We start from the raw sequence: 12520 nt of genomic DNA, 5'->3' as shown, positions 1-12520 counted from the left end.
AAAAAAAAGCGTGGAAGGAGCCGCCGTAACCGCTGGGGCCAGCGAGCGTCGTGTCCGTCTGAGGCCAGCGAGCCGCCACGGCCGCCGGGGACACGAGACAGGGCGCGTCCGCCAGGGCAGCGCCAGGGTGCAGCCTGCTGAGGGCACGGTCACCGGAGTGCGTGGCCACCGGGAGCAACCCGCAGGGGCGTGCGGCCACCGGGGGCACGGCCGCTAGGGCGTGTTGCCGCCGGGGCGCACTACCAGCCGGGGATGTGGCCACCGGGCGCGAGCAGCTCGGCCGCCGGAGCCATTCGCGGACGCCGCCTAGGCCACGCATCGACGCATCGTGAGAAACGACGCCGCCAGATGCATTCGGGAAGAAGATGGGCGAAAAAAGACCCGTGAGGAAATAAGGAAAAAAACAAAAGAAAAGAAAAATAAAGGGCATTTTAGTCATTTATTTCATTTGCTTCATCTTATGAAGCTGTTTTGTCAAACACTTTTTCAAAACAGCTTAGCTTTACTAACATAGTTGCTTTTACCGGTGAAGCTAAACTGTGCCAAACAGGGCCTTAGTATTTATTTTTTTAGCATATTTGGTGAGAATTAATGTGGAGATTCTCGGTTTATGTCTCTAAAGTAATAGTATAAGATAAGATTTGATTGCATTTCTGGGTCGCGGTTGGACGATCGATATTGTGACCATCACGAAAGGAGGGAAACAAAATCATGTGCATATATCATCTCTAATACGTGAGGCACTTTGGAATATTGCCACGGACATTGAAGGGGGAAGCAAGGTATAGAAACAAAGCTGCAACTACTAGAGTGCGACGGCTTTTCTCTTTTCTCTTTTCCTTTTTTCTTTTGTTTTTGACAAAGTATGTATTATTACTGATAATAAAAGTAAAAAGCTGCAACTACTAGAGTGCGACGGCTTTTCTCTTTTCTCTTTTCCTTTTTTCTTTTGTTTTTGACAAAGTATGTATTATTACTGATAATAAAAGTAAAGTAGGATACTTAAATGTTTGTAACACTGTTCATTAGAAGGCGTGTAAGGGGACATGTATGCAATATAAACACTAGTAATCGGGAGGTCTAACTTCGTTTCAGTGGTACGTAGTGACACACACACAAAACTGAAAGAAAAGAGAGTTGTGTGGTCTTATTCATAGTGATGCAAATATAGACATAGACCCATAGACTCATCAAGAGCTATTTCGTCTGGGAGAGATGAGTGACATCTGGAGTGCTGTGCAATGGTGGGACGAGTGGCAGCTGCGCATCCTCGTCCTCGGCAGCCTGGGCCTCCAGTGGTTCCTCGTGCTGGTCGTCCCCCTGCGCAACTACACCATCCAGCGCTGGCTCAGAGCATGCATCTGGCTGGCGTGCATCTGCGCCGACGTCCTGGCGATCTACGCGCTCGCCACCCTCTTGTATCGCCAGGCCGCCGGCAGGTGGATCAGCAGCTTCGACGACTACTACAGCAGGGCCCAACAAGGGAGGTCCCTGACGCTGGAGGCCCTGTGGGCACCTCTCCTCCTTGTCCACCTGGGCGGGCGGGAGGAGCGCACCGCCAACAACATGGAAGACACGGTGCTCTGGGTCCGGCACGCCGCGGTCCTGGTCACGGTCACCGTGTACGCCTTCTCCACGTCGTTGCGCTACTTCAGCGACAACAGCGACGGCAGGAGGCTGCTGGCGTCGGCGGTCCTCCTGCTGGTCGCCGCGGTCGTCAGCTCCTGCGGGAAGCCGTGGCTTCTCAGGAGAGCCAGCGTCCGCCGGCTGGTGGCCAAGTCGTCGCTGGCTAAAGGAGCGAAGCAGCCTAGCGGCGGGTGGTGGGAGTGGTGCTTCACCGAGCTGGGCGACAGGTACAAGTGCTGGAAAGAGCTGAAGCCCCGCGGCACCGCACCGATGCTGTCGCAGGGAGACAAGGTGCATATGCTGCTCTCGGGCCTGTCGCTGCACGCCGCTAGAGCAACGCTGGAGACGCGGAAGAAGAAGCCAGATCAGAAGATCCTCGAGCCTCTCAATCCCTGGCGGCGTGAACAGGATCAAGCCCTGGAGCCCTCAGAAGTTGACAAGATCATGAAGCCCTGGGTGCGCCAAGCGTTCGGGCTCATCTACACGAGGGAAGCCGCGATGTTCACGCCGGCGTACCTGGCCTGCCACGCGCTGCTGGTGCCGTCCCTGTACGTGGCCGCCACCGTGCTCTTCTTCTTCGCGGTGGACTACAAGAAGCATGGGTACAGCAGGTACAGCAGAGCCGACGTCAACACGACGTACGCTCTGCTGTGCTTCACCGCGGCGCTGGATGTCTTGGGGATGTTCGTCAGTGAGGTGATGTACTCGCTGCTGTCGTCGTCGTCCGGAGCCAAACTGCTTGGAGCGTCGTCGTGCGAGAACCTGCCGGGGCATAACCTCATGGACTCGGTTCTCTGGACGATCAGGTGGCCAATGGTGTCCATGCTGCTGCTCAGGTGTTACAAGGGGGGTTATTTCGTCAAGGACGAAGATCGCCTGTACGTCCGTGTCCTGGACTCCATCACAAACAAGCTCGAAGACAAAGACAAAGGCAAGATTTTCGACCTCGACCTTTCCAGTTACAGAAGCTTGAGCAAGCGCAACTGGATTCTCAGGGACAAGGAGCTGAAAGCAGTTAGCAGCATCAAAACCAACAACATCCGGGACAGCCTGCGTAAAAAGCCGTTCGACGCGAGCGTCATCATCTGGCACATCGCCACCGACCTCTGCTTCCGCGTCAAGTCTCCCGAGTACTTCCGCTTCAGGCCCCCACCTAATGAAGAGGTGGTTCGAGAAGTGTGCACGGAGGCGATATCCAATTACATGGCGTACCTCCTCGACTCTTGGCCCGAGATGCTGATGGCCGGCAGCAGGCAGCATCTCTTCACCGAAGCCATGGCAAACATGGAGCGCGTCGTCGGAGATGCCACCAAGGATTTGAGGCCCAAGCTCGGAGAGAAGCAGCCGTTGGATGACGTGATCCTAGGCAAGATCAAGGAAGAAGCAGCCAGAAGCCTCAAAGAAAAAGAGGCGTACACCGTCATTGACGACGCTTGCAAGCTCGCAGAGGAGCTGCTGGGCATCCCGGACCACGAGACCCGGTGGGAGTTCATGCACCGCGTGTGGGTGGGCATGCTCTGCTACTCTGCCAGCATGTGCAGGAGCGACCTGCACGCCAAGAGCTTGGGAGAAGGCGGGGAGTTCATCTCCAATGTCTGGCTCCTCATCTCACTGATTGGGTGTAGGACCTTAGAGGACAAACTCCAGATGCCTGATGACGAGCCAGAAGCAGAACCAGAAGCAGCAGGTTCAAGTGCTCCTAACTCTTATTTCAGACAATGGCCTTGGGCATTTTTGTAGGAAATTATTTACCTGTTTGCTTGCTTCCTGTTTGCAGGCAAGGTTCAGACGCCGGGGTCAGAACCAAAAGACAACCGTACGGCTGCCAATTTTTTTCAATAGGTGCTCCTATTCCTATTTCTTCAGAGTACGGCCTTGAGTTAGCTTTTTTTTTTTTTTCATTTATTGACCTATTTCCTTCTTATTCGCAGATAAGGTTTAGATGTTGGACCCAGATACGGGGCACGGGGATGAGCTCCGCTATGTGTTTTTGGTTGATTTACCTTACATGTTTGCTTCCCTTATCCCTCAAATTGCTAATATTTTGTGCCAGTGTGCTACATATGTATTTGCTTTTTTGTTTAATTTGTTGCCGGCCGCAACTGCATCATGCACGTCCTTAGCTTGCTATATGCGTCATGTTTGTGGCCGTTTGCGTGTTCATTCAGTCGTGGCCTAATAATCTGAGCCTTTAGCTCTGGTTTTGTACCCGCGGCCAGTGAAGAGTCACAATTACAATACGGGTGATCCTTGTTCTCTTCAATGCAATAGTTAGAATCTGTTACCAATTGTTCAGAGCAAGTCTAAGAAGATTAGAGTGTCCACATGGCCGGTGGTGACAACAAACCTGAATGAAATACATGCAAGTGGCATGTTTGTGAAAAAAAAGAACCACCGGCCAAAGTTAAGGTTACCCAATAAACAGAGACTCTAAGTTCTAGTACTATTATTATAATATCACAAGTTTTCACATTAAAAGATGACATGAATGTGCCGAGTGTACTGCTACTTTTCCACCCTTCACGCAAAAGCAACCTGAGCGCCTGTAAAGATAGAAAAATGGTGTGAGATATAAAAATCTCAGTGAACACACATGAAAAGTTAAGGACGAATTCTATTTCTGCCCAATGATGATGTAGAATTAGTGTAGAAGAATGTTATATGTTGTATGTTTTAATTTTGACCATCATTAAATTAAGGCATGCAATTATTAAGTCATATTTTCTCACTATCTCTGACGGTGTTTTTCAGAACTCAACCCTATGGCATTATCTCGCACATACCGTCTCTTGAAGAGGACAACTATCGTGTATGGTGAGAGAAGTTTGAATTAGCACTTGCGCTGTCCGAGAATGACCTAGCGCTTACCTCTCCGTGTCCTACTGAACCAGTGGACCCGGTGAGGGAAGAAAATGAAACTGATACTGATTTCATTGCTCGGCAGCGAGATCATGCACAAGTAAGAATGAAATATGATCTCGAACGTAAGAAATGGGATATTTCAAACCGCAAGTGCTTGATGGTGTCTAAGTCCACTATTTCAGATGCAATAAGGGGGTCTATCCCAGATTGTGACACCACCACAGAGTATGTCAAGAAAGTGGAGAGTCAGTTTACTGGCTCTTCAAAGGCTTATGCCAGTACCCTAATAAAGAAATTATTCAATTAGAAATACTATGGTGGAGGGATAAGAGAGCACATACTGAAGATGAGCAATATGGCTTTCAAGCTGAAGCCAATGGATCTGGGGCTCAAGGATGAGTTCCCGATTCATTTGGTTTTTGCTTCCTTGCCTAAAGAATATAAAACTTTTGTTGTAAATTACAACATGTAGCCCAATAAATGGGATATTGAGAAGCTCATTGCAATGTGTGTGCAAGAAGAGGAGAGGCTGAAAAGCTCACAAGGTGACTCTGCTAACCTTGTGAAGGACAACAAGAAGAATAACTTTAATAAGAATGCCAAACCTCAAGGGAAAGCCCCTTAGAATGACCACCATCAGAAAAACAACAATGCCCAAGTTGAAAAGGATCAGTGCAAATGGTGCAAGAAGCATGAACATTACCAGAGGGACTGTCCAGATTTCCTGAAGAGCCTTTTGAAGAGAGGTAATGACTTCATTACATTCATAGATGAATCCTTGTATTTAAGTTATGCAAAATCTACTTGGTAGATTGATTCATGTGTAACTATTCATGTTACAAATTCATTACAGGGATTCCATACAAGGAGGACCCTACAAAGAGGAGAAAGAAAAATTAAAGTTGCAAATGGAGTTGAAGCTGAAGTTGAAGCCATTGAAGATCTCTCTCTAGAATTAGATGATAGTTTTATACTTCAGCTTTCAGATATTCTTTATGTACCCTCTTTGCGTAGAAACTTAATAAGTGTTTCACGACTAGACGATGATGGATATGATTGGCATTTTGGTAATGGCAAATGTTAAATTGTGTTTAATAATAAGTATGTTGGTCTTGCCTTTCGACAAGACAAGCTTTATTTGTTATCACTTCCTGAGAATGTGATTACTGTGAGCACTAAGAATGAGAATGCTTCCTTGTCTATGAATACAACAAATAAGCGGAAGATAATTCATGATGTATCATTGAAATTATGGCACTATCGTTTAGGCCATATTTCGAGGGGGAGAATAGAACGATTGATTAAGAAATCAATTCTTCCACCTTTAGAATTTTTAGATTTAGAACAATGCATTGATTGCATAAAAGAAAAGTATGTTAAGAAAATAAAGAAAGATGCCAAACGAAGCGTAGGAATTTTAGAAATAGTTCACACAGACATCTGTGGTCCTTTTCCTGTGAAGAGTGTGGATGTTTATGATTCATTTATAACATTCACATATGATTATTCTCGTTTTGGCTATATTTATCCAATTAAAGAAAGATCAAAAGCATTGGATAAATTTAAGATATTTAAGGCTGAAGTAGAAAATCAGCACAACTTAATGATTAAAGTAGTAAGATCCGACTGTGGGGGAGAGTACTACGGTCGACAGACCCCATATGGCCAAATTACTGGACCTTTTGCAAGGTTCTTACAGGAAAATGGCATAGTTGTCCAGTACTCTACACCGGGTGAGCCTCAGCAGAATGGAGTAGCTGAAAGACGCAACTGTACCTTAATGGATATGGTGAGAAGTATGATAAGTTACTCTACTCTACCGATAAGTTTATGGATGGAGGCGTTAAAAACCGCCATTCATATTTCTTAATCGAGTGCCAAGCAAGTCGGTGCCCAAAACACCATATGAGCTATGGACATAAAAGGAACCCTCACTTAACTATTTACGTGTGTGGTGTTGTCCAGCTGAGGCTAAAGTCTTTAATCCAAACATAGGGAAGCTAGACTCTAAGACAGTCAGTTGCCATTTCATTGGCTATCTAGAAAAGTCAAAAGGTTATCGCTTCTATTATCCTAACAGACATACGAAGTTTATAGAAACGAGACACACTGTGTTTTTGGAGGATGATATGGTGAAGGGAAGCATGGTAGCGCGAGAAATTAATTTTGAAAAGAAGCGGGTATACGTTCCCACTTCGATGGTTTAGGTACCATTCTTCACGCTACTTGTTATTGTTGTACCAACAGTGCATGACATTGTAGTAACAACACTTGTTGTTAGTTCTCCTGTGGCAACAATGAATGAACATGAGGAACCTGTCGTTCAGGATCCCATAGAACCCGTTGTCACACATGAGGAAGGGCAACAATAGCCTCATATAGAACAAGCGTCAACTAACAAGGCCCCTAGAAGGTCTCAAAGAGTCAGGAGATCAGCCATTCCTGATGACTACGAAGTCTATGAATGTGAAGAATTTCAAATGAAGGGTGATCCCACCTCATTTGAAGAAGCCATGAGAAGCGCTCACTCATCAAAGTGACTTGAAGCCATGCGAGATGAAATAAGATCGATGAATACCAACGGTGTTTGGGACTTAGAAACAATTCCTAAAGGAGCCAAGACAGTAGGTTGTAAATGGGTCTACAAAACTAAACATGACTCCAAAGGGAACGTAGAAAGATTTAAAACGCGACTTGTGGCGAAAGGCTTCACGCAAAGAGAAGGCATAGATTACAATGAGACATTTTCTCCAGTCTCATGTAAGGATTCTTTTAGAATTATAATGGCGCTTGTAGCACATTATGATTTAGAATTACATCAGATGGATGTAAAGACGACGTTCCTAAACGGGGATTTGGAGGAAAATGTTTACATGGCACAACCAAAAGGTTTTGTTGTGGAAGGAAAAGAACATATAGGATGCCGCCTGAAGAAATCCATTTATGGTTTAAAACAAGCATCAAGATAGTGGTATTTAAAGTTTGATAGTACAATAAGAAAGTTTGGGTTTCAGGAAAATGTAGAGGACAATTGAGTTTATGCAAAGTTCAAGAATGGGAAATACATTTTCCTAATCTTGTATGTGGATAACATCTTACTTGCTAGTAATGATGTTAATCTACTACTAGAAACGATGAAGTTCTTGTCCTCGAAATTTGATATGAAGGATCTCGGTGAAGCTTCGTTCGTTCTAGGAATATAGATTCACCGAGATAGAGAAAAGGGGGTTTTAGGACTATCATAAAAGGCATACTTAGAAAAGGTTTTAAGGAAATACAATATGCAAAATTGTAAGCCTTTACCTACTCCCATAGTCAAGGGCGATAGATTTGAGGAATTTCAATATCCCAGGAACCAATATGAGATCGATCAAATGAAAACGGTTCCATATGCTTTAGCTGTCGAAAGTTTATAGTATACTCAAGTGTGTACACGCCCTGACTTAGCATTTGTTACCGGGTTACTTGGCAGATATTAGAGTAATATAGGAATAGAACACTGGAGACTAGTAAAGAAAGTTTTGCGTTACTTGCAAGACACAAAAGGTCTCATGCTAATGTACAGAAGATTTGATTCCCTACACATAGAAGGGTATACATAGCACGAGGACGGAGCACGGAGGGCGACAGAGAGAAGCAAGTTTGCAGGCTGATGGTGATGAAAGACTGGGCCTCACGCCTAGCACTGGTGCTTTGTTACTGGGCCGGCTAGTCCACCTCTTAAAAACTATTACTGGGCCATGAAAAATTAAACAGCATAAAAGGGTAGGCCCAAATCAGCCCATGTCCGCATGTTCTCTAGCTTTTAGTTTCGCAACCTACAATAAGAGTATTTCTTTTGCCAAACTCTGAGACAATATAGTTTCATTTAGATTATGGTTTATTTACAAGTTACAATTAGTCGATCATGCTGTTTAGCAAGACTAGGAATACTTAGATGGCTATACAAACACCATGTGTATATACATGGAAATATCATGGAGGGACATGGCTGAATTCTTGTATTGTACACTATACAGTGTAACACAGTAGATGGGATTATAGTTCCCTCACATTGCATAAGAAAATAGATAACCCAATTGTTATCCGATATCGATCCATCCACAATAAACACCTTCAGTAGTAGAGATGAAGCATGAAGGCCAACTTCAGGAGGTTTGCTCTGGAATGGCTAGAAATGGCTTGAATGTCCAAATGAGCTCAACAAAGATGACAATGTCCAGAAGGAAGAACACCATCTGATCACCTGTGTATGTACATAACAAATAATGCAATGATAAATTGAGTGGTCGATATAAAAGATCATAACTGATTATGTTCTTTTATCACAATATAACATTATTAATTCTTTTCTGTTAGCTGTTTGGACATCGACGTGGTCTATAAATACATAGTATCGATAATAAATAAGTAGAATGGCTTTGAAAGTATATATGAGTTTCCTTACATATCTAGTAATATCATGTTTTTTTAGCAAACCATAGTACTTTTGTGTATCTTAGTAGTCAATCCATAAAATTTGACCATATTTAATATATAGTGACATTTATTTGAAAATGAAGCCAGTATTGTGATAATTCTTAAGGACCATCTACTCATTCATGTCTTGGGCCGGATACAAAAAACATAGAATACAAGGCATAATTTCAGAACAATCTTGATTCTTTGTTTGTTCCTTTTGACATATTAGTATATATATATACTAGATGCCACATGGGCAAATTTTCTAGAACAAACAAATGGTTCTTCATGGTGGAACAACACAATCAGAAGTGATTGGGTTTTAAGTAGAAGTCAAGTACTAGAGATATACAACTCAAATAATAAGCATCCAAAGAATGGATCAAGATATATTATATGACAACGTGACAAGTTAAAAACAAAATCAAAGTTCAACTAGCTTTTATCTGGCTCATGGTAATATAATGTAGCACTCCTCTAGAATAATTCTTGTGAATCACTATACAAAAACAAGTGAGGTTTTCATGAAATGGTTTCTCAATTATTCTTTCATGAAAAAAGCAAATATAGTTTTAAGAAGTTTGATCTTTTTGTCATATTGCATTGTTACATGGAAAGAGGAAAGCATGTTGGCGTTTTTGTGCCCATGAAAATCTGCATTAATATATCACTTTGATGTCAAATAATCATTTCTGCATATATTCAAGGATGGTTCTATATCTAATAGCATGTCGTGAACTGCATATCATCAACATGTGCACCTCACTTCTAGAGTAATTTGATCAAACACAATACTGAAGCCTCGAATTAATTTAATACATTTATGGACAAGCTAAAATGTCAGTGGACATGTCGTGTGCATGTACTTGAGTGCAACCTTTCATAATAACCGATATCCCAAGATAAAAGGGAGATGAACCATTGTTAGCTTTAAAACATTATCATGGGAGAAAGAGATGTAACAAGGTGAAAATCTATCAATGGTAGATACTCCTATAACTTTGGACAAAATAACAATGCCTTTTTTTTTATCAAACATATAAATTTTAGTCACCCCATTAGTTTGTATGGAATTAATACTACAAGTTTTTTTCTATTAATGTGTATTCCTGTTGGAATGTAAAGCCAAAACTTGCAATATGCGAACCGAGGTGCTTCTAACAACTTAAACTATGAAGAAAGATTGTAAGGTATACTGAGAAAATACCGAAAAGGAAAAATCCATTCATGTGATCTTGAAACTTCCAAAATATATTTGAAACTTAGTTCTTGCAAAAAGGTGGCAACAAAAAATTTACTTACACAATTCCAGCTCCTGCTGGGGCAAATGCCTTGAAAAAGGACATTAACGTAGTTGCTAAGCCATTTGCAGTTGCTCTTTGCTCTTGAGGCTGTTAGTCCATATAATGGGGTATTTTTAAAGTTTGCACATATAGGAAAGTTTAATTAAATTTAAATAAAATGTTAAGGAACATACCACTGAATTATTCTGAAGAATAAAAGAGCATGTCACAATGGTAACCTAAAATGTATACAACAAACTAATGTTATATGATTTGATAAAACATGTAGCTAATTCTATTTTTTGTTGCCTCCATTTACAATAAGAAACATAACCTAGAACATCATAAATATCTGTGAATGCAATACACGTACTCCCACTAATTTTCTCTTTATCATTATGAATCATATTAATACTTTATCATTACTATGTCTATCATATAAGAACTCACAAAATCTTTAACATATTAAAGTTAATTTTTTAGAAATGAACTATTTATATCATTAAGATTCATAAGTTTTATGCGATACTAATATTTTCAGCAAAAGAAACAACTAATGAAAATAATTCAATATATATAAACCATATCTTGGTTATAATGTAAAGAGAAATAGAACAAGCATGTATCGTAATATCAATCGATGCTTCATGTATGCATGCATAAAGGGATTTTAAGGGTACTCACAACTAAATTGTTTTTCAACACTGATGCAATATTCACTACAACTGATAACCACGGTTTTGACAGATGTGTTATTGGTGGACAAGTGAAAAGGAGTACCAAAGCTAGAATCTGCAAAAGATGATCAAACTAGCATGATTTTTATTTGATGTGCTTAAACTAACATAAAAAATTGGATATTGTTCATACTCACAGCTGCAATACGGGAAGCATTGACTGGCCCAAGGACTTTTACAATACGTGGATAAACAAATGTTTGGTACAAAAGGATGCTAGCACCTAAAAAATGAAATCATCAACATAAATGTTATTACCAAATGTTGGCATTAAATTGAAGTAGTTCTCATTAGCTTTTATCAATAATGAAGTGATGCCATTTCAACATATCTTACAAGACTTGCATGGCTCTCTATTCTCTCCTTAATTTGCATTGTGGAAACGTTCTTAACTTTTTGGTCAACACATTCATATTTACATAGAACTCATATATTTCATTTTTTAACATTGGTAAATAACTGTACCACACTAAGCATATATGGGATATTTATTTCGTGGAGCTACCTAAAAGAAATTGTAACACCCTAAAAATTGCATTGTTTTTAAATAGGAGAATTTGATTTAATTATGTATTTTTGTTAGCATTTAAACTTAGAAAAGTAATAACTTTTGTTAACTTAAAAGCAATTATAGGGTTTACCTACATGTTTATGCATTCATGCTGCTGCATATTATTTTTGAATTGTGTGGTTTGAAATCAAACTTCAAATTGATTTGAATTTGGATTTGAAAATTTCTTTGGAAATTTAGAAAAGAAAATACAAGGAAATTTCCCTCCTCTTTTTCTTTCGGCCTGCTGGCCCAAGGGCAGCCCCTTTCCCCTCTCTAGCTTGGCCTGCTAGCCCAGCCCGCTAGAGCTCCCACTCCTCCCACTCCCTCTCTCCCCGCATGGGCCTGATGCTGGCCCAGTTCCCCGCAGCCAGCCAACCCAGGCCGCAGCCCACCTTCCCCTCTCTATTCTCCAAGCCACAGGCCCGCCTCACCCCCTCAGCGTGGCCTGCCTCCTTTCTTTCTCACATGAAGGACGAAGCCCAGCAAGCAAGCTGGCCCTGCAGAGCCACGCAGCTGCCCCTTTCCCCCTCCGTTCCGCTGACAGCCGGGCCCACTCCCTTCTCTCACCGACATGACGATGCTCTTAGCAGGAAGAGTTATGCCAATGAGGTACACTATCATCCTGGAAAGGTGAATGTTGTTGCCGATGCTCTTAGCAGGAAGAGTTATGCCAATGAGGTGCAAGTGGCATCTATGTCAAGTGAGTTGTGTGCTGAACTTAAGCAACTAAACTTGGGTTTCGTCCCTAATGCAGTAGAGTTGGTGAATGAGCCTATATTGGAGCTAGAGATACACAAGGGCCAGTTACAGGATGCGAAGTTGAAAGAGATAGTGGAGAACATAGTGATTGGCAAGGCACCAGGTTTCTATATGGATGATAATGGAACTCTGTGGTTCGGGAAAAGACTATGTGTACCTGAGATTAAGGCTATACGAGATGCAATTCTTCGTGAGGCACATGAGTCAGCTTACTCTATTCACCCCGAGAGTACCAAGAT

General features: G+C 42.1%; 2 protein-coding genes across 2 annotated transcripts; one reads left to right on the top strand and one right to left on the bottom strand.

Annotated features, from left to right (window-relative positions):
* The first annotated feature begins 1108 nt into the window (after positions 1-1108).
* LOC136509167 (uncharacterized) lies at positions 1109-3756 on the top strand. The gene is made up of 3 exons (XM_066503998.1): positions 1109-3313; positions 3404-3468; positions 3558-3756. The coding sequence occupies exons 1-2, from the start codon at positions 1216-1218 to the stop codon at positions 3466-3468; spliced, it is 2163 nt and encodes a 720-aa protein (XP_066360095.1). The 5' UTR covers positions 1109-1215; the 3' UTR covers positions 3558-3756.
* Positions 3757-8461: 4705 nt separating this feature from the next.
* LOC136506928 (protein ZINC INDUCED FACILITATOR-LIKE 1-like) lies at positions 8462-12143 on the bottom strand. Its single transcript, XM_066501810.1, has 7 exons — positions 12065-12143; positions 11107-11192; positions 10917-11024; positions 10427-10471; positions 10252-10340; positions 9560-9603; positions 8462-8734 (listed from the first exon to the last, which is right to left on the bottom strand). Exons 1-7 carry the CDS (start codon positions 12141-12143, stop codon positions 8637-8639), a joined length of 549 nt encoding a protein of 182 aa, XP_066357907.1. The 3' UTR covers positions 8462-8636.
* Between the last annotated feature and the right edge of the window lie 377 nt (positions 12144-12520).

Source organism: Miscanthus floridulus, chromosome 15, assembly GCF_019320115.1.
Source record: "Miscanthus floridulus cultivar M001 chromosome 15, ASM1932011v1, whole genome shotgun sequence".
NCBI classification, from domain to species: Eukaryota; Viridiplantae; Streptophyta; class Magnoliopsida; order Poales; family Poaceae; genus Miscanthus; species Miscanthus floridulus.
The sequence above is the reverse complement of the archived record's forward strand: the minus strand, read 5'-3'. Positions and strand labels throughout refer to the sequence as shown.

Bases quoted from the DNA above. Each gene is read 5' to 3' on its own strand.
- LOC136509167 (XM_066503998.1), top strand. From the start codon at position 1,216: ATGAGTGACATCTGGAGTGCTGTGCAATGGTGGGACGAGTGGCAGCTG. The intron at 3,314-3,403 runs GTTCAAGTGCTC...TCCTGTTTGCAG, and splicing joins AGCAGAACCAGAAGCAGCAG to GCAAGGTTCAGACGCCGGGG.
- LOC136506928 (XM_066501810.1), bottom strand. From the start codon at position 12,143: ATGATAGTGTACCTCATTGGCATAACTCTTCCTGCTAAGAGCATCGTC. The intron at 11,193-12,064 runs GTCAGCGGAACG...TTCATTTTTTAG, and splicing joins AGAAGGGAGTGGGCCCGGCT to GTGCTAGCATCCTTTTGTAC. The intron at 9,604-10,251 runs GTAAGTAAATTT...ATATTAATGCAG, and splicing joins CCAGCAGGAGCTGGAATTGT to ATTTTCATGGGCACAAAAAC.